Consider the following 23,191-nt stretch of genomic DNA (forward strand, 5'->3'; position numbering starts at 1 on the left):
CACTGTATTAATCATTTATGTCAGAATCAAATTTAAATGAGTATGTTACTTTTAGTAGTCATCCTAGAGTAAATATAAATATTTATTAATAATTAATTTTTACAAAGAATTTGAATAAATGATGATCTTTCTTTCAACTCAAATTCAAGACATTTCTTAATAGTAATTTATTTTTATTAGTTTAGGGTTTTAGTTTTACTAGAATTTATATTTTAATAATAGATTTTTTTAAAATTATTAAAATTTTATTTATATTATTTATAAAATTTTGTGTCTAAAGAACTGTAGATGCCCAAAAAAAATTCTGTCGATGCCAATATAGTAAATTATAAGTGTATATTGTTATGTTTATTTAAAATATAATTATAATGTTATAAAGTATACAAAGTAAATTATATTTTCTTGAAAATAAAATAAAATGTTAAAAAATATTACAAAACATTTATACTTACATTAAAACTACACTAAATTATATTTGTTTAAAAAGTATTAATTAGTTCAGTTAAAACAATTATGTTTGGTTACGTATATATTAATTAATTTAGAAAAAAATTAATGGCATTCAACATAATTATTATATATGTATTTATATTTTTATTACATTAAATTAATTTAATGTTAAAAATATAATTTGGTAAGAACGATATTAAAAAAACTAAATTTTTCTATATAATTTGTAAAAATAGTGTTGAAATATTATTTTGTGGTTATTTTTAATTGAGAATAGTTGTTAAATTATTTTTTTATTAAATAAATAAAATATATTTATATTTATTAAATGATACAATTATTTTTTATATAATGGTATAAATAGAATAAATTAAAAATAAAAATTGTTTGATTTTTTGAAAAAAAAAATGAATAATAGAACCATTTTTGTCTTTTACAAAATAACTATACATTAAAATAATTGATGATTGTAAACATATGTTAATTCAAACATGACATATATATAAATATATATATATATATATATATATATTTAAAAAATAATTTATTTGATATGACATAGTTTTATAAAAACTTACCCTGCTTTAATTTTTTTATAACTTAAAAATAACTTATATAATCTGAGAAAAATAAATAAATTAAAATAAATAATTTAGCATATAAAAATGTTTAACCTAAAAAAAAGTTATTTTAATTTGTAAAATAAAATTAGATTGAAAACATAAACAAGAAATTATGACAACTAGTTTGGAATTGAATTGAGTAAAAATAAAAAAAGTATTGAATATTTCCAATAAAATAAAATATGTTTTAAAGTAATTTAATTATTGTCATAATATAGTTATAAAAATTTAGTTTTAAAATTGGAGTTAATAGGGATTTTGAAGGGTGAGAAAAATTTGTGGTTGTGGAGAATGGTTAAAGGAAGGTGAAGGCGCCGAGTGAAGACGAGTGAACTCAGTGGGTTTACAAATAAGAATTGGGTTTCGGATTGGGTTGTGCTCTTCTCTTCATTCTTCATTTTTCATCTTCTTCATCATCATCTTCATCTTCTTCTTCAATCGCTTCGATCAAAGTCATGAGAAGAACAATTTGTTGGTAGAAGTTGTTGTTCCTCACTTTTAGGTCATTCTTCCATCTCTCTCCACACAAACATGCTTCCTGCACTCTCTCAATTCAAGATTAACCATGTCGGGGCCAAATCCTCCCCTAACCCCATTCCCATGCTTCCCACGCTCTGCCACACGCACCGCCCTCTCCTCCTCCGATCCTCTTCATCCTCCGACATCAGGAATGTCTCCGGCCTCAAAATCACCGCCCACGTCGAAACCGACTTCACCACTCATTTGGAGCGTTGCCTCAACGCGCCCGTCGCGCCCGTCGCTTCCGAGCCTCTCTCTATGAAGGGCGGCCAGTACGGCTCGCTCGGCGCCGTTACCTTGGAGAAATCCAAACTCGATTTATCGCAAAAGGAAACCGTGTCCAGCCCCGAGGTAACTCCTCTCTCTCTATTTCTAGTCACTAAATTAGGGTTTTCTTCTAAAATTTGTCGTTCTCGCGGAAAGTGAACCGGTGAATACTCTAGTTATGGCTTTTCCGTGTTTACAGTACAATCAGCTGCATGAGAAATAACGTGTTCCCGTGCTTGTTTCGGGGCTATCAGTATAAGTATCATTGGTTTATTTTTATTTTTTTTGTTAGTTTTCTAACAGTGTTTACCATTTCCCTATTGTGGAAATTGTGGCTGAAGAACTAAGATATATGCTAGCGTGTTAATTGAGAGGATTGAAGGTGTTGTGGACCATTCTTAAGTCTAAGTTGAGATTGGATTAAACTTTTATGCGATAATAACATTGTGCCATAAAGGATTACCGATAACCAGGGTTTTAATTCAATCGTGGATGCGGTTTCATTGTGTTCATTGACAGTGTTGGAAAGCATGGGCAAATGCGGCCACTACTGTAGTTGCAAATACTTGAACAAAATCATGGTCGTGGACAAGATTTATAATATTAATATTTAGGCATTTGCATGTAAATTCCTATTCATGAATCTAACATAGTAGAATAAGAGAGAGAAAACCATTCTAACACATAAAATACTTAGTTGAGCTTAAATTCATAATTATAGATTTATAAGCATAAGAAAGTCAATAACTAAGCCCCCTGATATAGAATTCATGACAAACAATGAAACAAAACATCTTATAATACTGCATTAGTTTTTAGTTTCTACTCCTTATACAAAAGACATGACGAGAACATCAGACAATGGAGTAGCTATCATCGTCAAATTTAATATGAGACAGGCAGGTTGCAACTCCAGAACCACTTAACATCTTAAACAGAGCAGTATCTTACACAAATAGGGAGAGAAAACTGCACAAAATCAGAGAGAGGCGTTGCTTATGGACCAGAAGAGCTCTGATGCAATGGAGGGGAGCTCTGGTTGTGGTGGTTTCTGCAACAGAGTATGGGGAACGTTTGTGTGAAGTTGAAAACACGTAGATAGGATGCGTTTTCATTATTTGGGATTTGGGGATTGATTTTATGGGCTGAAGCTTTTAGAAGCCCTTAAAGAGAAAACAAAATGCACGATTCCACAACTTAATGCCCTTGTACAATGCTTCTTCGGAGTTTGAAAATTTCCAATTCTGTCCATAGATGTACTTGCCCAGCCACAGTAGATTTGCTGAATTGTGTGCTTGTCTGAGTTGAAGCTCGATTCTGACTACCATGAACAATGCGGTTATGGCTCAATAGCTACCCTTATTGAATCATTTACTCCCAGACGTTATCAATAGAAGCTTCACGAGAGCTATTTTTTCATAATTATGTCAGCTATAAAATCGCACTAACATTAGTCTTGTTTCTTCATTCTTAGCTAATTTTTAAGTTTCAATCTTTCGTTCTAAGCCCCTCCCTTTGCATCTCCAATTAATATTTTAATTTCAGGTGTGCAATCTTCTGACCAGAAGTTCTATAGAGATAAATGTCTCCATTCTTCCTTCTACGTTATCTCCTTAATTTATTAACTTGTAATTAAAGTCTATACATACAGGACCAGACTGGTCAATAGGTGACGCTATGAAGGATTCCTTTAATGTTGTTAATTATGAATGCTTAAAATGATGATATTTAGTTTAATCTTACTGTTTGGTTTGTATCTAAATTTTCAGTATTGTCTGCATGACCTATGTATGTACTTGGTGGTGGGTGGTGACTTGGATTACATGAGTACTTTTTAAATGTTTTCATTAGCAAGTTTAATAGCTGTAAATTGAAGAATACTCTCAAAAAATTAATTTTAGACTGAGACCAATGGTATTGTGTAGTCCATGTAGCTGACTTCACTTAGTGGAATGAAATTTATTGTTTTTAGCATTTGGAAATTCATTTTTGCCCTTTTGTTTGCAGCTAGACATTGGGGGAGGTGGTGGAGATATTGGAAAGAAAATCAATCATGGTGGTGGTGACGGAGGGGATGATGATGGTGATGATGATGATTACTTTGATGACTTTGATGAAGGTGATGATGGAGATGAGGGTGGCTTGTTTAGGAGACGAATACTTTTTGAAGAGGTTAGAAATATTGTTCATTTTATATAATAGGTTTTCCCTCTTTGAGAAGCATACAACTTTTCATGGCTTTCATTTGATGTTTCCTTAAGAAATTTAACTCATTCTGTCTTTGTTGTAGCTATTTGACCGAAAGTTTGTGGATGCTGTGTTAAATGAGTGGCAAAGGACTATGATGGATTTGCCTGCAGGGCTTCGACAAGCTTATGAAATGGTACCATAATTTTCAGTTTATTTTTACTTGTTTAGTCTATTAAGCATTGGGCTGCATACTGACTGAAATTTGTTGTTTAGGGGTTGGTTAGTTCAGCTCAAATGGTAAAATTTCTCGCAATCAATGCGAGGCCGACCACCAGTAGGTTTATTTCCCGAACACTGCCTCAAACACTATCAAGGTCTTTCATTGGCAGGTAAATTCAATTATGTCCTGGTTGTCTTGAAATATTTTATTCTAATATAAGAACATTTTGGGTCTAATGCCTCACATTTAACCCCATATTTTTTCTTCTGAAATCATTAGGATTTTAATTTGACCTTATCTGTAGGGGTCCTATTTTAATTCAGGTTATTAGCTAGAGTTTAATTTGCAGTAGTGTTGGCCCCAATTATTATCTTATTTTAGACAATGAATTTGTGAGTTGGAGGAATACTTTTGCTCCTAGACTAGAACTAAGGTTTTTTCCCATTCCCTCCTTGTTCCCATCAAATCTATTTAACTTTTAGTTTTCGTTTTGGAGTGTATCTTTGTATACACTGCTATCTCGTATATTCATCTTTTATTGTGCAGGTTGCTTGCAGATCCTGCATTCTTGTATAGGCTTGTATTGGAGGAGGTAGCAACAGTAGGTTGCTCATTGTGGTGGGAGATAAAGAATCGGAAACATAGGTGTGTTATGCATTCAAAATGGTTTGGAAGTGTTTCTGGTATTCTTGATGATGAATTAGAGTAATAATTGTTAACTTCAATTTGAATCTAGGATAAAGCAGGAGTGGGATCTTGCACTTATGAACGTGCTGACAGCAGCAGCATGCAATGCACTAGTTGTTTGGTCTCTTGCTCCTTGTCGATCATATGGGAACACATTTCGGTTTGATTTACAAAATACATTGCAGAAGCTTCCAAACAATATATTTGAAAAGAGCTATCCACTCAGGGAATTTGACTTGCAAAAGAGAATCCAATGCTTTTTATTCAAGGCTGCTGAGTTGTGCATGGTTGGTTTGAGTGCTGGTGCAGTACAAGGTGCAGTGTCAAACACTTTGGCCAGTAAAAAGGAGGGAAGGTGTGCAGGGTTGAAACCCAACCTTATTTTAATAGCATTCAAATTCATTTAATTTTTTAATAATCCTTGAGTTTTACCCACGATTGGTCAAATTACGAGTGCTAAGTATTAATTTTATCCTTGCATATGTTGCGCCTGCAGATTATCTGTGACAGTCCCAAGTGTGAGCAGTAATGCGCTTGGTTACGGTGCTTTTCTCGGAATTTATGCTAACCTTAGATATCAACTGTTAGGTGGGTTTGATAGAGCAATGATGACCCATTTTGATGTTATTGGAGTTGCCCTGTTCTTCAGCACAACATTCAGGTGTGGTTTTTTCTCTACTGAATAATTTGTTCACCAATAATGTTGAATCCATTTTGTTTTAACATAAGTTACATCATGGTAGAGGAAGAAAGTATTTTAGAAGCTGTTTTTTGAAAACTTATTCCAAATTTTATGCAGGGTCTTGAACGTTCAATTAGGAGAGACTTCTAAGCGTGCATGGCTTGGAGTTGAGGCAGATCCACTGGCTCAGTCGGATGACCTCTTGAAAGTGTACAACAGGACTTCTGAGAATGTAGAAACGCCATCCTCAAAATGGTTTATATCAAAGAATGCAGTTGTTTCTGGGCTTGGGCTCCTGGGCATCAAACAAAGGAATGCAGACGGGGCAGGTGCGGAATCTTCAGCTCCTAAAGCCCGGCGAAAAAGGGTTGTTCGGAAAAAGGTTGCAGCAGGTTCTGCTTAGTTTGTGCTGATATAAACATAGTGGTTGTCCAATTTTGCTCTTCGTTACTTCTGGAGTATCCTTGGGCGGTTCACTGGCTGCTTCATACTAAGTCTGGGGGTAATTAGTGAACCAACATTTTTCTATTACATTAACTGGGATTTGGTGAGGGTTTTGCTCCTAAATTTTGTTAGGAATTCTTATATTCATCCTTTCTGTTTTGCTATCTGATTCTGTACTCTATATTTTGAATCCATTAAATAAATTAGAGTTAGTATTTTTTTTTTCACCTCTTGTAGTTTCACGATCGTAGGTTCTGAACTCCGAAGAATCTTCCTAATCTTGGATCTCATGAAAAAAAATGGTCATAAAATTGTACATCGAGGGAAGTCAAATGAGAAGTACGAGAAACATCTAGAAAGTAGAATTGGAAACCTTTTCCTATGCAGGAATGGAGTTAAAATTGTAATTATATGAAATAATAGAAAAACAAAAGAGGGTACCACTGTATTTGGTTCCAACATTCTCCGGAGCAGTGTGAAGATGAAAAAGCAAGTGATGGACAATTTTCATTCCGAAAAGGTTAAGTAAAGCCATATGGTTTATTTCATTCGTTTTTATTTCATTTGAGAGCTTTGTGCACTCCCATTTCACTATTTAGTTTGTTTGTTTGAGAGAGCTTTTGTGCTTGAGATCAAAGAAACCATTTGAGAAAAAAAGTTCAAATTGAGTTGAGAGCTTTGTGCACTCCCATTTCAATATTTAGTTTGTTTCAGAGAGTTTTTGTGCATGAGATCAAATAAACCATATGAGAAAAAACGTTCAAACTTTCTATGCTTGGAGGTGCGTAACTTTTAAGTGAATAATCAATTATGAATGGGTTATAACATCTAATATAATTTATTATAATTATATTTTGAAAGCAACAATCGATTAATGTGTTTTTTTACATGCATACCCTAAACTTTAAACGATTTACCATATGTTTTTAATGAATAATAAATTATATAATGCGTTTCATTTGAACCATAATCAATTTTTTAAAGGTTTCGAAACCATAATCGATCAATTAGTGTGTTTTATGCAGCACATAATTAATTTGTTATATGTTTTTGTAGTCTTAATTGATTATGGACTGTGTATATATTGAGGTTGATAATTGGTTAATGACTTATTTTGTTTTTCTTTTACTTGTTTTGAGTTTGATAGTTAGCTTTTGATGTTATTTCTTAATTGGTGTTGTTGGTGCTCTCTAGCTCTTTTTTCTTTTCATAATTCGTTAAGTTTCAATTTTTTCAAATAAGCATATATGGTTTATTTTGGTGTTGTTTTAAATGTCTTTTGTTTTGTTTAGTTTTTTTTAAAACATCGTTATCTTTTTTAGTAGTATTTTTTATTTTTCACTATTACAACCTCTTATAATAATGAAAAAAATAGTGTTTTCTATAATACATTATAAGTTAAAAATAAATGTCTTTAATTTTTCTTTTACTACATTTCAAATTATTTTTTAAACATTTTTTCACTATCACAAAATTTATTTATTTTATGAGAATTTCACATGTTTTGATAATGACAAAAAAACCAAATTTACTTATTTCAAAAATAATTATTTAACAATATCAAAAATAATTTACAAAATTCCAATTAACATAAATTTCCATAAAAACATCTTATATCTCATTATTTAAATATTTATAAAATTAAAAACATTATAAACTTATATCATTCAACAAAATTTCAATAAACTTTCAAATAATAATGTAACTCTTTCTATATATATTTTTCTCAAATTACTCCAAATCTAATGTGTGAATTTCTTCCCTCCTAATTGAAGCACACGGTTAATGTGAGAGGAGATGAAGGAAGGTGAATTAAAGAAGTTATATATATGAATATCCATGAAAGAGAAGAGAGAGGTAAAAAATTGGTTGAGGATTATCCAGAATGGGTTTGATCTCAGTGGTGGAGTGGTGGATGGTGTACCAGCCAAGCATCCTGAACTTCCAATGGAACTCTCCACACACTCCTTTCTCTTCCCCTCTCTTCCTCACTCTCTCAATCATCACATACCTTTCACTCACTCTCTTCCTCACCAATCTCCCTCTCCCACCCTTCCCTCACCACCTCCTCAAACCCATCACCGCCCTCCACAACCTCCTCCTCCTCCTCCTCTCCCTCCTCATGCTCCTCGGCACCTCCCTCACCCTCCTCACCCACACCCCCCACCTCCACTGGGCCATCTGCTTCCCTCCCCACACCAAGCCCACTGGGCCTCTCTTCTTCTGGGCCTACATCTTCTACCTCTCCAAAATCCTCGAATTCCTTGACACGCTCTTCATCATCCTCTCCCGCTCAACGCGACGCCTCACCTTCCTCCACGTCTACCACCACTCCACCGTCCTCCTCATGTCCTACCTCTGGCTTCAAACCTCCCAGTCCCTCTTCCCCGTCGCCCTCCTCACCAACGCCTCCGTCCACGTCATCATGTACGCCTACTACTTCCTCACCGCCCTCTCCTTCCGCCCCTCCTGGAAGCGCGCCGTCACCAACTGCCAGATTCTCCAGTTCCTCTTCAGCTTCGCGATTTCTGCCCTCATGCTCCGCTTCCACTTCTCCTCCTCTGGTTGCTCCGGAATTTGGGGCTGGTGCTTCAATGCGCTCTTCAACGCCTCTCTTTTCGCCCTTTTTGTTGATTTTCACCTCAAGAGTTACGCTCACGGGAGGAACTCCACCGACAAACGCATCGTTGACAAGGACTCCTGATCACTCTCCTCATCTTCGGTAAGACGCACGATAATTGTTTGTTGCATTTCACTCGCTTTGCCACATCTTTCATTTTCTTTCTATTGCCTTACAATTCAACTCATCAAGCTTTTTTTTGCCTACATTGAACAACATTGATTACTGCTACAATAACAGTTCATACTCTCATACGAGTAATACGTCTCATTCTCATCCCTGGTTCCATCTTCCAAATGGGCCAATTTCTACCGCACCATATCATTTAACACATCCACCTAACGCAAAAACTTCATTGTTTTTTATGATACAGAAATGATTGTTATATATTCTGGTTATTTTCGTTTTAGATTTTCATTTTGAATGATGTGATGTAAATTGTGCTTACTTATCATGTTCGAAAAGTCATTTATGTTATTTAGATAAGTTTCTGCATGAAGAAATTAAAAAATAACATATTAGTATAACATATTAGTCATTTGAGTTATACATATGAATATTTGGAAGGTAAAAATTTTAAATCATTAAGCGGAAAATGAACATTTTCTCTTTGTTCGTTGCAAATTTGAATTGGTATGGGGGAGAATAGCCTTTTGGAACCTTTGGATACCACTTTTCCTAAAATTCTTGATAGAAACTAAGACTTCAAGAAGCTAGCTTTGGAAAGGGAAAAGTTTTCTGTTTGAACACAAATCTTCAAAATTTGTGTCTTTATTTTGTGTTTCTTGTCTATGGTGGCTGGACTCCATCTTAAATATCTCTGTTCTTGAAAAACTGTGCTTGAAAATTTGAGTTTTGATGCATACTGTCATCTTTTTTGTTTCTTCACTTAGTTATGTTATTAGTTTATTTAAAATTTGAAATTTGCAGTGAATTTAGTTTTGAATATAAAATTAAAAAGTATTTTAGTCTTTTAAATTGCAATAAATACAGTATTAGTCTGTTAGATTTACTGTATAAAGAATAACAACAGTTAAAAAAAATTAGTGTCTAAAGATTAAAAATACTTTTTCTTCAAATTGGAAAACTAAAAGATTTAAAAAAAATTAAAAGACTGAAATCAGATACACCCTTAAACTTCATAGAGTTAAAACGGAATCAATTCTTATTATTTTCAAGATATTGTTTTTCACCAATTTAAGCTACTATATTATGTTGATGTTGGTTATTTATCATGTTTATGTGATGTTTTTGGATAAATGTATTATTTTGAATTTAGACCATGTTTTTGAGATATGAGAGCTGCGTTAAACTTGCACGTAATACTAATAAAATCAATGAAAAATGAGTTTTGACTAAGGGTATAAGTAACCTAAGTTAAATCAAATTTTGTCTAATCTTTCACTTAATCCAATAAAATTTGATTAAATTTTATTGGACTTGGTTCATCTTTTCTTTATTTAGCAACCTAATTCTTGGGGTGAGAAGTTTAGGTAGTAAAACAATTACCACTTCCTAAAAGGTGTATGAAAAAATATTTCTAGTGATTAATTTTGTAAGGTAATGAGAATATTTATAATACATAAATAATATTATAAAACTTAAAATTATTTTTTGTATTAAATTTATTAAGCCAGTAATATTTTATTATATATTTATTAGATACTTGTGTTGTGTTGGGTTGAGTTTATTGGATTCTAAATTTATGAATTCATTACTTCAAATATTTTAAGTGTGTGAATTAGAAAATCCGTTCATTTAATTCAGCTCATAAAAATTGGCAAATTCTTCCACCACCTCCCTACATTCTCTTTACCTTCTCCATAGTTTTAACCTTTTTAAAAAAATTAAATAATTGCAAATAAGATAACTTCACCTTTTTAAATGCACTTCTACATGCCGTAACACTTTTATTCTTCTCATCTCATTTCGTAACGTTTAAAAGAACAGTTTCATTATTTAAACATGTGTGAGAGGGTTAGTAAGAATATACGTTTTATTTTATGATTTCCAATGCAAAGATATTTATTTTTTAAGTTTTGTACTCCATTTTTGTATCTTGTTAGTTTTCTTTCTTGGTTTTGTTAATTTCGGATTGTTCAATCTGAAAGCCTTTTGAAAAAAATATGATTTCCAAATTGTATAAATTCATAATGTAATTTTAAAATGTATTTAAGATTGTATAATTTAAAAGGTATTTCTAGATGCCCAAATACTTCTTGAATTGTACAATTCAATATAAAAAAATGAACAAAAACACCGTCACTACCACACACTACAAAACTTATCTTAACTACCAAACAACACAATCAACTATCATCACTTAAAAATGAAAAAGAAGATACCACATTCTAAGGATACTATGTTGGAATTAACAAAATATGGAAGTGCTTTATAATTTAAGGGTATTGTTGGAATTAACAAAATATGGAAATGATTTTAATGATATAGGTGTAAAGAGAATTTGCCTTAAAATTTATCTAAGTTTGGGACAATTCAGTTATACTTCTACTTATAAACAAGGTGATTAACTTAATTTTCATAGTTAAATTGTTGGCTTAATGATTATACACAGGGAATGTGGGTTCATCTACTGTTTTGATTTGTAAAAATGGGTTGTAGTGGGTAACAGAGTTTGCAAGTCTGTGAGCTGATTCGAATAAATTAAAAAATTAACAAAGTTCTTTATAACTTTTTAATGTCAAGTAAAATTAATGATGCATTAGTTACTGTAAGAAGACATATTATAAAAAATATTAGAGTGAATATTATGAATATTTTTACTTGTAGTTAAGATATTATCACTACAAGAAAAAGTGTTTTTAAAAACTAAATTTTTGATTTCTAAAATGATAAAATTAGTCACTAACTTAATTAGAAACTAATTTAGAAACTAATAGTCTTAAGTGGCTAAAATCATGGTCGCTAATTTTAGATACCAATTTAGATTCTAATTTAGAAACCAATTTAGTTACCATTAAATAAAAACCAATTTAGTGACCAAAATATATAGAAACTTATTTAGTGACCAAATATACGAATAACAAGAAATGGTCACTATATTGGTCTCTAAATAATGTAATTTATTATAAAAAAAATAAATATATATATATATATATTATTTATTATAAAAAAATATTTTATTATTTATTATTATTATTATTATTTATTATTTATTTTATATTTAGTTTTTTATTTCTATTTATTTTATTTTTTATCAAGTGTAAAAATCAATTCATTTAGGTGTGGTAAAGGAAACATTCTATTGATAAAACTTACATATGCATTGTCAAATCTCTTAGGATTAAGAATGTAATTCATTGCAGTTCTGGATAAACATGAATAAAAAAAAGTCAATTATATTTCAATTTCAACTTTGATTTGCTACAGCCCCCAAACAACAGCCACGATACTCGCAATCTTTTGTGTATCAATTGACATTACATAGCATGGTAACTTTCAACCAAATAGTAAACAAAATAGGTAAACAAGCCTGCATGAGATAAATACCCAAAATCCACCTAAAAGCACAAAATCCACCGGGACGAAGAATACAGTGCATTTCCATGAGATAAATACCACCTAAAAGCACATGAGAATATCCCCCATTAGAGAGTGACTAAAAAATTAGAGTGAACTTAGATACTAGTTAACAAGTCACGTATAAACACCAAAATTGGAATTAAATTGAATGCCTGAGTTTATGTAAAATCTTAGCTAGAGGATGAAGGTCCTATTGCATACCATCTCATCAATGATCATTGATCATTGATCACCCATGAACCAAGGGAAACAAAATCATAAAATGTGTTGGCTTTACATTAATTAAGTACAAGGCACTAAAAAAGCTGGATCACATAAATAAGAATGAATTCTGTTTGATTTATAAAATTCAATTTGCATAGAAGATTTACCAAATTCCGTCCATGGGATAAGGCATCTGGAGCAATGAGCCATGTCAAAGGAGTTTGATGGGAAAGAAAGTATCTGTGTAGATATGACACCAAGAATAGCTGGTATTCCACGCTCTAGAGCAAATTGAACTTGAGCTTCATGGTTATCTCTTGGAGCAAGAAAAACTGTTGGAATCCCCTGATCCAATAAATCACCACCCCAGTTAGCAACCTACAATAAATCAGAGTTAAGTTATTAACTTTGAAATAAACCTCAAGAAAAAGAGGTTATGAGTAAACTCACCCCGCAACTAGTATCAATGGCAGTTCTCACTGTCCCATCTTTCATTTCTGGGATTAGTTCTTGCATCATATCAACATATTCACCAACACCATTGGGAAACATAGTACCCCCACCTGGAAACAGAAATTTCTCCCCTTCCTTAATCAACCAATGTTGGTTAGACTTCTGCTTGTTGATCCACTCATAGGGCACATTCCTGACATTAATGTAACAGAAAAGTTGAACAAGTGCATAATATTTATAGTTAACTCATTCAGTCTTTTTCTTTTTAACTCATAAAGCATATTACATTATACCTGTACCAACACTCATCTCTGCTCTTTGACCATCTGATTAGAGGCTTGTATCCATCTGGTGGAGGAACCAAGCATTCCTTCCTCTCAAAAATTGGAGGGCAATGGCGTTTTAACAAAGTAAGCCGGAACGTGCCATATTTTCTCCATCTCTGTAAAATTATGCATGCTCAATCAACAATGAAAATTAAGCATCAGCAAATGACTACCATTTACGAAGCCTACATTGAGATAGTACATGGAATATATTATCAAATGGCTGCAAAATTGACATGGCTAAAAAAATATAACACAAATACAAATTGAGATAATACTATGGACTTTTTTTTTAGAAAAAACAAAATAACCCATCAAACTGCACTATTATGTATAGGCTTTCACATATTTCCATGGAATCAAAGGAACAGACCCTCAAGGCCCGCATAAGTACCACTAGACCATCACTAATTTGTATCAACATATAAATGGAGGAGTAACGTTAAAAATAACATTTTACTTATCCAAGACAATACTGATTGAAATTCATAAATTCCACAAGGTTGAAAATGGGATCCAATAACAAATTGATGATGAAACCAACAAATTGATAGAGAGATCCATGAATTTTATCACCCTAACAATAGTGTGAAAAATAACAAGTTAAAGAACATGTGGCCGCCAATCATTCAAAATGGAAAAAACAGTAACTACTGCCATTGCCATCAACAAAATATAATCTTATATGATAAATCAGAGTAACAAACCCACATTCAACCCAATTATTCATCAGTTCGTGCAACCAAGAAAATATTTGCATAGCCCTCAGATAAAATAATTAAATGCAAATCAAATAATCTACACCCTGGTTTCATTTACATCCTTCTTGCACAAAAATAAATAAATGAACGAGTAGATATGAATGTAAGAGAGAAATAGAGAGAGAGAATGGCAATGGTTCAGGTATAAAGAAACCAAATGGCAGATCACTAATAGTCCCTCCATCATTGGGCATCAACAAATAGCACGGTAGACAACTTACTGCAATCTTTAATTTATGTTAATGAGCAAAACATTGTTTCACTATCTACTTATAGTTCTAAAAAAGCACAATTAAATATGTAAACCCTTATAAGAAATTTGACTTCATAAATCCCTCAGATCTTATATACAATCACTTAAAACATTTATTACTTACTGTAATCTTTCAAAGAAAATAAATTATTAAAAGAATTAAGAGAGAAAAAGATGCAAATCAAGTTGTGAACAAAACCACAAAGCAGCTAAATAGTCTACTTGTACATCCTTCGCCATCATTGCAGATTTGGAGGTAATTAGTTTTCCATTATCATTCTCAATTCTCAAATCCATTTATTATAGTAAAAACATGATAAGAATAATTATAATCAAGACGAAAAAAAAAATGAATTAGAATAAATGGGAGAATTATTTAATACTAAGATTAATGCTGAAGCACGTCAATTATAGACTTTATACAATTCTTATTCCTCTGTTGTTTATCAGCTCTTTCACATTCGAATAGAATGTGGTGCAGTGTGTTTTGTGGGATTGAAAATTGAAAGTGAATGGATAGGAAGCCGTTAGGAATTGGGAATAGCAACGAAGGAGAATTTAACCTGAACATGAAGAGCCTAGTGATTGGGGGTATCCAATTCCGAAGGGTTGAATTCGTGGTCAATGTCGCAAAGCTTTTGAATCTCTGTGATTCGACTGAAACAAAGACACAACAAGCGTGACAGAGAGAGTGGATAATTAGAATCAGAACACAGTAAAGGAATGAATACCTGCGGAGCTTCGTTGCCGTCGCAGGGTGCGTTTCCGTCGCGGGTGCGTTGCCGTCATGGATGCGTTGTCGTCATGGATGCGTTGCCGTCGCGGGTACGTTGTCGTCGCAGGGTGCCATTGCAAGGTGCGGGTTGCAGAGTGCGTGAAGGTGCGGGTTGCAGAGTGTGTGAAGGTGCGAGTTGCAGAGTGTGTGTTCGTGAGAGTGAGGGACGAGACAAATAAACTTTCAAATTCCAAACCATTTGCTCAGATTTTAAATAATTAAATAAATTTTTGAAAAATATGCATTTTTATTTAAAATAATTTATTAAATTTTTAATTTAAATAATATTTTGAATTTATTATTAATTTAATTTTATATTTAAATAAAATTAAAATATTAAAATATTGTTTTAAATGTAATTTTTAAATTGGTAGAATTATTTTAATATTATACTAAAATTAATAAATTTATTCATACCAATTTAAAATATTTTATAAATTAATAATTAATTTTATAAAATTTAATTACTCCAAAATTAGTATCTAAATTCAAATAATAATGACTAAAAATTAAAGCATTTAATTATATATGATGATTAGAAACTACAAATTAGTTTCTAATTCTATTATTTTTAGAGACCAAAATTTAGTTTCTAAAATAAATTAAAAGTAACTAAAAAAATGGTTTCCAATTACATCTTCACAAGAAACTGAAAAAATGTCTCAAAAAAAACTTTTTATTTTTATTTTTATTATTAGCAACCAAAAATATAGTATCTAATTATATTACAATTTTTATTAATAATAGATACCATTTTAATAACCAATAATTTTTAGTTTATAAAATGGTATCTAAATTAGTTACAATAGAAACTATTTATTTTTGGTTTCTAAATCGGTTACCATTCAATCATTTTCAATCATTTTATTGTAGTGTATATATTATTCCTGTGATTTAGAGTTTTAGTTAAGATCTAGGATTTAAAATTTATTATCATATTAGCATTATTAAATTATTGTAAGAAGATACTCTAACAATACGTTAAAATCGTCTTTTTTTAAGTCAATAAATTTATGTTAGAAAATTTAGTAATTAATTGAATTCAAAAAATGAAAACAATCAAATTATGAGATTTTCACTCAAAAGTACAAATTTTAGTAATAATATAGATAATCATAAAAAAATAAAATTGAACATATAATTATTAGTTCAATGGGACTAAATATGAAAATATCCACAGTAGGTCTGATTTGCAGTTTTTTTTAAATAAATTTGTGGTGCATATATATGTAGGTTTGATCATCAAGTCAAATTCAGTAGTTAATATATAGTTAATATATAGTTAATATATAATTAATAAATTTAATGTTCAACCATTATTAGCCCAATTAATAATTCAGTATTTTTGTTGGCCTGTTACTAATTAAAGTTTTAAAACATTAATTTTATACATAAGTTAAAAAAAAAACTCATATGTGTTTTAATTTAGTATATATTTTTTGAAAAATAATAAATATTAAAAATAAACTCATCACGACTTCTATTTAAAAAATACAGGTAATATATATATATATATATATATATAATGGAAAATGAAAAATTTAAATATATTTAGTTAAAAATAAATAATAATAACAAATAATACAATAAATTTCATGATTGTTTTAAATATTCTTTTTCTCTCCCATCCCACAACCTACTTACATTTCATCATCCTCTACCCTCTTAATTAAAGGCACAATCAATTCTATTTAATTTTTTGAAATTGACATTCATACGAAGTATATTAAAAGAACATTGAAGTGGGTAACTTTTTCATAACTAAATCTTGTACTTTTTTTTAATAAAATATATTTATTTTTTAAGTTAAATTTATGAGATGATGTATTAATTGTTCGAGTATAGTAATTAAAATTTATTGGATAATGCTTTATTCGATTATTAATTAGTATATAGCATTATTGAGGTACGAAAATAGTGTTTCATTACCATTCAATATTATAAGTCAGGAAATATGTAAAGAAAGAACGTCTTGAAGAGAAATACAAAATAAATGAATTTTATTTTTTATGTTAATTATTATTTTTAAGATAAAAATATTTATTTTAAGGATTTTATAAAATATTATGTGCTAACATATATTATAAATACCAGACGTTTTCAATTAAAATAATCACTTGATTTGTTTATATTTATTTAACAGATAAAGTGTCATATTAGATGTACAAACAATATTTTCAATTTTGAGAAACGAATACAAAGTTTACTTAATGGAGATTAATTCATAATTTGAGCATTTTATATAAATTATAAATATATTTAAGTTTATAAAATAATACAAATAAAATCTATTTACAGATAAGAGGGTTTATAACTTATAGAACACACTTGGAACTCAAAATGATATTTTATATTTTATTTTTTTAAAATATTTTTTTGGGTTTTGTTATGAATTGTAAGTACATGTTATAAGGAGAGAAAACTTAAGTTAAATTAAGAATGAATGTTTAGTTATAAATACTATATATTATAAATTGTTTTCATTTTTTAAAAATATTGTCTCTCTAAATTTTAGGATTTTTTTTTTCTATACTTACAGCCTGTTTATTTTATTTTCTTTGATTAAAACACATCACTTAGAAAATATTGAAGTTAAGGGCAACTATGATTTTGATCTATTTTGGTTTTGAATGGGTTTTTCTTCTCTCTAAATTTAAGTTTATGTATTTTTTTTTCTCTTTAATGTGTGATTTAGCTTGACACATGTATAATTTGAGTTGGACACATGACTTTTAGTTAATCTATGTTTTCTTGTATATCTTTTCTTGTTTTTGAATATAATCATATTTATATGATTCCAAATCATCATTTTTTTATCAACCAGAAATGAATAAATAATAGAGATATTTTAAGGATACTTCAACCCTTATATAAACAGGACAACCTACATTTCTTACAAAAAGAAACAATCTAGTTGAATCAGAATTTAAGCTTAACGCCCTAAGACTTCTTACACAGAAAAGACAATGAACAAAAAACATGTTACAAAATCATTTGTCGAAGTCTACCAACAAACCTCGCAAACTGTTAATATTTTTTTAATAGATTTCATATAAATCAGTGGTAAAAGTTTGCAAAAACAAAACTTTAGATGTGATCCAAAACCAAACTTTTAATTGCACCACCATGAAAATCTCAATATCTATATCATCCATACAATCACTATCATGTGCATGTAAAAATAAACTTCACTTAAATGAATATAAGAGAAAAAGTGAAGTATCAAATTAACTTTACTAGTAAAAAAGTAATTTCAACAAAAAATAAATTTTATATAGAGTTGGTTTAAAAATGAATGGTAAATTAAATAAAACCGAACCAATGTTTTCCTTTTTGAGTTTGAATAGCATTGTAATTTTGAGAATCCTATAATCCTATACTTATTAAAAATTGTGTATTTATAGGAGAGAGTTGGGAAGTTAGGGTTGGGTGTGGTGAGCAGTTAATGTTACTGTTGGAAAAGTTTTAGTCTATTATTTATTAGGTTTAGGATTTAGAGTTTTTTTTTATTTATAATTTTTAATATTATTTAATTATAAATTTATCTTTTATTATTATTATTATATATATATATATATATATCATGATTTCCCTATTTATGTGCACCCTCTAACCTCTAACCCTACCAGTGCCCTACCAACACAGAACACAATTACATTCTTCTCTTTTCTTTTCTTTCCTCTGCAACCCTCTATTTTGGTTATTTCATACACCCTTCCATCTTCTCAAGATAAAAAAGTTCTATAAAACCATTTTCATCTGCACTATCATAACTACACATTTTACTAACTTTCCATGCTCCATCATCATGTGAAACCAAAGTATTTTTTTGTTGATTACTTTTAAAAATATATTAATATTGTAAAAAAAATTTATCAGCAAAAAACGAATGAATAAATAAGATGTATTTTAGAAATACCTCAACTTCTATAAAAAAAATCAACTTAAGTTTTTTTTTTCTTTACTCTCATTACACAAACAAAAATACCTTAAACTTTGTCTTTAATACAAATACTCGATAAAATAAACCAATATATTTAAACCATTAAAATCCTTCTACTCATCGATAAATCTCTTATTCACAGACTTAGACTTCATACTAACAAGTGATTCAAGGCATTAATCAGAATAAGAAAAACACACCATAACACTTATCCCTAGCCAAACTTTCAAAGTAAATTTTTTAATATGATTTATTCTGAGAAACTCTTATTACTATTTTTCCATAATTCTCTTACTAGTAATAATATTTAGTAAATAGATTGTCTATCCTTTTCAAAAACATAAAGGGGGGTGTGCCCCATTTTCATCTACGTCCACTTTTCTATTCACTATGTAATCAATGTTCTTAGCTGGTAGATACACCAGATCAACATTTCAATTTTAAATTCACTTTTTTTCCTTTCTTCTTTCTGCTTTCTGTTTTCTGCAACAAACTCAAATCAAAACTTTCCCAAGATATGTATCCAGTTCAACTTTTGCCTTCTAAAAAATCTAGTAAAGAAGAGTAGTTGAGAAATCTAATATTGAAATCTGTATTGAAATCTGGTGGCAGTGCTGAAGATAAAATGGCCACATGGCATGGCTATGAAGCTTCGGTATCACTCTATACTCATCTCTGACAAACATCTGGATCATTCCAAGTGTTCCAATCTCACCTTTTTTTATTCTTTTCAATTTAAATTTAAAATCAAATATGTATAATGTTATTATTATTATCATTGAATGGTCAAGATCTCATTCATCATGACTCACTCTAGAGTCACTGTAGAGGCCATGCATTTGCCTCTCCTCATATTGCCACATTTATTCACCAACTTCAAACCTTAGCAAATGGTTTCTCTCTCACTAATAATACAAACACTTGTCACAATACTTACATAGTTGTGTTATTCTATCACTATATTTTTTTTATCATAAAAAATATAATAAATGTGACCTATTTTAAAAATGGTTCAACTCTCTTACAAAACAAAAGAAAATACATCTCAAAAAAGTTTAAGTGTCTATCGTGTCACAACTAGTTAAAAAACGACTTAAAATTCAAAGATCAATATCTTTACTCTATCAGCAACTATTAATTGATTACATATATATTAAGAGTTTTAGACAATAATAAAAAAATAGAAATTCGCTAAAAATAAACTCGCTAAAAACACTTTAACGAATTTCAAGACCAAACATTAACATGTAACTCCAAACTCCTCCGTTGATGTGGTGGATCACTATTCATTACTTATAGCAACATAACATTTCCATGCATCAAACAACTTCAAGCTACTGAGTGTTTTTCATTTCAAGATCTCTCTTCCCCAGCAGCACAGTATTAGCTAGCTAGGGTTTGAGATTCAAGATTTAGGGTTCAAGTTTCTACTGTGGTGGTTGAGTTTGAGAAAAATGTTATCAGGGTTGGATTTGGAGTACTGGTTAGTGAACCATCCAACCATAAGAAACTTCTCATGGAGGCCAGGGAAAACCCTAGGTTCCTCACCACACTTCCTCTTCTTCACCATTCTCTCTTACCTTTTCTCCACCTTCATTCTCCCCCACAGGATCATATCCTCATCCATATCTCCACAATTGATCAAAACCATCTCAGCCATCCACAACATCTTCCTCCTCCTCCTCTCCTTCATCATGGCCCTTGGCTGCCTCCTCTCCACCTTCCACCATGCACCTCACCTCCACTGGATCATCTGCTTCCCTCCCCACACCAAGCCCACTGGGCCTCTCTTCTTCTGGGCCTACATCTTCTACCTCTCCAAGATCCTCGAGTTCGCCGACACCCTCCTCATCATCCTCACCAACTCCGTCCAACGCCTCACCTTCCTCCACGTCTACCACCACTCCACCGTCGTCATCATGTGCTACATCTGGCTCCAAACCTCCCAGACCCTCTTCCCCGCCGTCCTCGTCACCAACGCCTCCGTGCATGTGCTAATGTACGCCTACTACTTATCCTGCGCACTCGGGGTGCGTCCCAGGTGGAAGAAGCTCGTCACCAACGTTCAGATCTTGCAGTTCTACTCGAGCTTCGTCGTTTTGGGTGTCATGCTCTACTACCACTTCACCGGCTCTGGCTGCTCCGGCGTCTGGGGTTGGACCTTCAACGTCGCCTTCTACCTCTCTCTTCTCCTTCTCTTCCTAGACTTTCACAAGAAGAGCTATGGTGCATCCTCCATCAACAAGAATAAGCTTGCCGTTAAGTCCTCAAAACCCTTCTTTTCGTTACAAGAAAATCATTAGATAGAAACCAGTTTTAGAAACAGAAATAATTCATCGTTATATTGATTAAATTAGATACTACTTTAGATAATATAAAAATTATTGGTTTCTAAATTAATTTATATTATTGATAAATTTTTATAAATTATTATCTAATTACTTACTAATGTTTTTGCTACCAAATTTAGAATCTACATAAGGTAGTTAAAACATTCACTATAAGAAAATCATGAAATAGAAACCAATTTTTAGAGATCAAAATAATTAGTTGCAATAGTAACTAAATTAAAGATCATTTTATAAATTAAAAAAAATTAATTTTTAAATTAGTTTCTATTATTGTTAAATAGTTTCTAAATCGGTATCTAATTAGCAACCAAATTTTAAAAACTAAATAATTGATACTTAAAACCTTGGTTGCTAATTAGATACCAATTTAGAAACTATTTAACAATAATATAAACTAATTTAACAACCAAAATTGTTTTTAATTTTTAGAATGGTCTCTAATTTAGTTATTATTGCAACTAATTATTTTGGTATCTAAAAATTGGTTTCTATTTCATGATTTTCTTGTAATGATTGGTAACTAATTAGATACTAATTTAGAAATTATTTATTAATAATTAAAATTAATTTAAAAATTAATAATTTTTTTAGTCTTTTAAATAGTTTCTAATTTAGTCAATATAACATCTAAGTATTTTTTATTTCTAAAATCTAAAATTAGTTTGTAGTTGATGATTTTCTTGTTTGTAGTCTCCTACTATTGCCCTATTAATGGTACGATATCATTATTATTATTCTTCCAATTCATTCTTTTATGAAATTGAAATTCTGAAACATGTCACGTAACTGGTCCTGAGAACTATGAACATGTTTTAGTCTCTCACTATCATCTACCTGTTTTTATTCCTCTACTTTTTTCTTGCTTCTTACTCTTGGAACTTGTATTATGAATGGCAACAAGTTGAATTGAAATTGGGGTGTGGTTGGGGCAATAGAGCACCAATTGTTAAGGATTTGGTTGAGTCTGTGGAATGTGTTTTTGTTAAGGTGGATTTGTTTACTTATTGATAGATAAACAAACGTGTTATGCATGGATGGGGTTATTGGTAAAGTAGTGATGAGACATGAAATTGTGGTCCTAGAACAGCTGCACACTCATCATCAAAATGCTGCATTTATCATCTACCAACTACCTAACAACAACAAAATAAATACTATTATTCTTCCCTACATCTTCTTCGTATTATACTATTATGGTATAGAGAACTGAAATATTGACTATTTGTATCACTTTACAATCCCATTTTTTCTGTTTAAAATTTCAGTTTTGGATTAAACAATGAAAATAACATTTCTTCATAATCAGAAGTTATATATCGAAACTTATCGAATCGTTAAGAATACTACAAAAATTCTTCGAACGTTAAAAACTATCCTTCTTAATTGTAGTTTACGACACATAGTTTGAATTTTTTTTAATAAATAATAATAAATTAATTAAATGAAATTCCTTGAGATTCTCCAACCCATAAATATGATGTAGATTTTTTACAAAGACATCCTATAAAATATACTTTCAAACAAGCATGTATATCATATAAAAAAATTATGAAGACACGTCAAGATTCAATAGTTCAAGTTTAACAACATTCCATATTTTAAAAAAAAAATCATTAAATAAAAATTAATTTTAAAAATTTGACTAAAATAAATATTATTTTAAAAACTAAAAAATTTATTAATATCTAAATTAATTTTTATTATTAATAAAAAAAATTAAATTAGTATCTGATTAACCATAAATCTTTTTTACATATAAACCGTAAAGGCTCACACCAATTTCTTGTAGAGAACCTGATTTTTATGTGTTGTCGTGATAAAAAAAAATAGCAAAAAAAAGCAAAATGTATCCATAAAAATTTCTGATGCAAAAAGATGAC

At 30.5% G+C, this 23,191-nt stretch overlaps 4 protein-coding genes across 5 annotated transcripts; 3 read left to right on the forward strand and 1 right to left on the reverse strand.

Moving 5' to 3' along the window:
* Window positions 1-1,324: 1,324 nt before the first annotated feature.
* LOC137832862 (protein RETICULATA-RELATED 1, chloroplastic) lies at window positions 1,325-6,309 on the forward strand. Its single transcript, XM_068641229.1, has 8 exons — window positions 1,325-1,943; window positions 3,867-4,031; window positions 4,150-4,242; window positions 4,323-4,438; window positions 4,816-4,914; window positions 5,006-5,311; window positions 5,453-5,617; window positions 5,756-6,309. Exons 1-8 carry the CDS (start codon window positions 1,605-1,607, stop codon window positions 6,039-6,041), a joined length of 1,569 nt encoding a protein of 522 aa, XP_068497330.1. The 5' UTR covers window positions 1,325-1,604; the 3' UTR covers window positions 6,042-6,309.
* Window positions 6,310-7,911: 1,602 nt separating this feature from the next.
* Window positions 7,912-9,111, forward strand: LOC137832864 (fatty acid elongase 3-like). Its single transcript, XM_068641230.1, has 2 exons — window positions 7,912-8,804; window positions 8,943-9,111. The coding sequence occupies exon 1, from the start codon at window positions 7,968-7,970 to the stop codon at window positions 8,784-8,786; it is 819 nt and encodes a 272-aa protein (XP_068497331.1). The 5' UTR covers window positions 7,912-7,967; the 3' UTR covers window positions 8,787-8,804; window positions 8,943-9,111.
* Window positions 9,112-11,890: 2,779 nt separating this feature from the next.
* Window positions 11,891-15,147, reverse strand: LOC137832865 (probable methyltransferase PMT21). 2 transcript variants are annotated; one of them, XM_068641231.1, is made up of 6 exons: window positions 14,974-15,147; window positions 14,806-14,899; window positions 13,196-13,344; window positions 12,900-13,095; window positions 12,617-12,827; window positions 11,891-12,284 (listed from the first exon to the last, which is right to left on the reverse strand). In XM_068641231.1, the coding sequence occupies exons 4-6, from the start codon at window positions 12,999-13,001 to the stop codon at window positions 12,133-12,135; spliced, it is 465 nt and encodes a 154-aa protein (XP_068497332.1). In that variant the 5' UTR covers window positions 13,002-13,095; window positions 13,196-13,344; window positions 14,806-14,899; window positions 14,974-15,147; the 3' UTR covers window positions 11,891-12,132. The 2 variants fall into 2 exon arrangements, with proteins under 2 accessions (XP_068497332.1, XP_068497333.1); XM_068641232.1 differs by having other exon boundaries at window positions 14,806-15,147.
* Window positions 15,148-20,176: 5,029 nt separating this feature from the next.
* On the forward strand, window positions 20,177-22,362 carry LOC137832866 (fatty acid elongase 3-like). Its single transcript, XM_068641234.1, has one exon. The coding sequence runs from the start codon at window positions 20,415-20,417 to the stop codon at window positions 21,261-21,263; it is 849 nt and encodes a 282-aa protein (XP_068497335.1). The 5' UTR covers window positions 20,177-20,414; the 3' UTR covers window positions 21,264-22,362.
* Window positions 22,363-23,191: the final 829 nt, after the last annotated feature.

The sequence above is a fragment of the Phaseolus vulgaris genome, chromosome 6 (genome assembly GCF_000499845.2).
Source record: "Phaseolus vulgaris cultivar G19833 chromosome 6, P. vulgaris v2.0, whole genome shotgun sequence".
Taxonomy (NCBI): domain Eukaryota; kingdom Viridiplantae; phylum Streptophyta; class Magnoliopsida; order Fabales; family Fabaceae; genus Phaseolus; species Phaseolus vulgaris.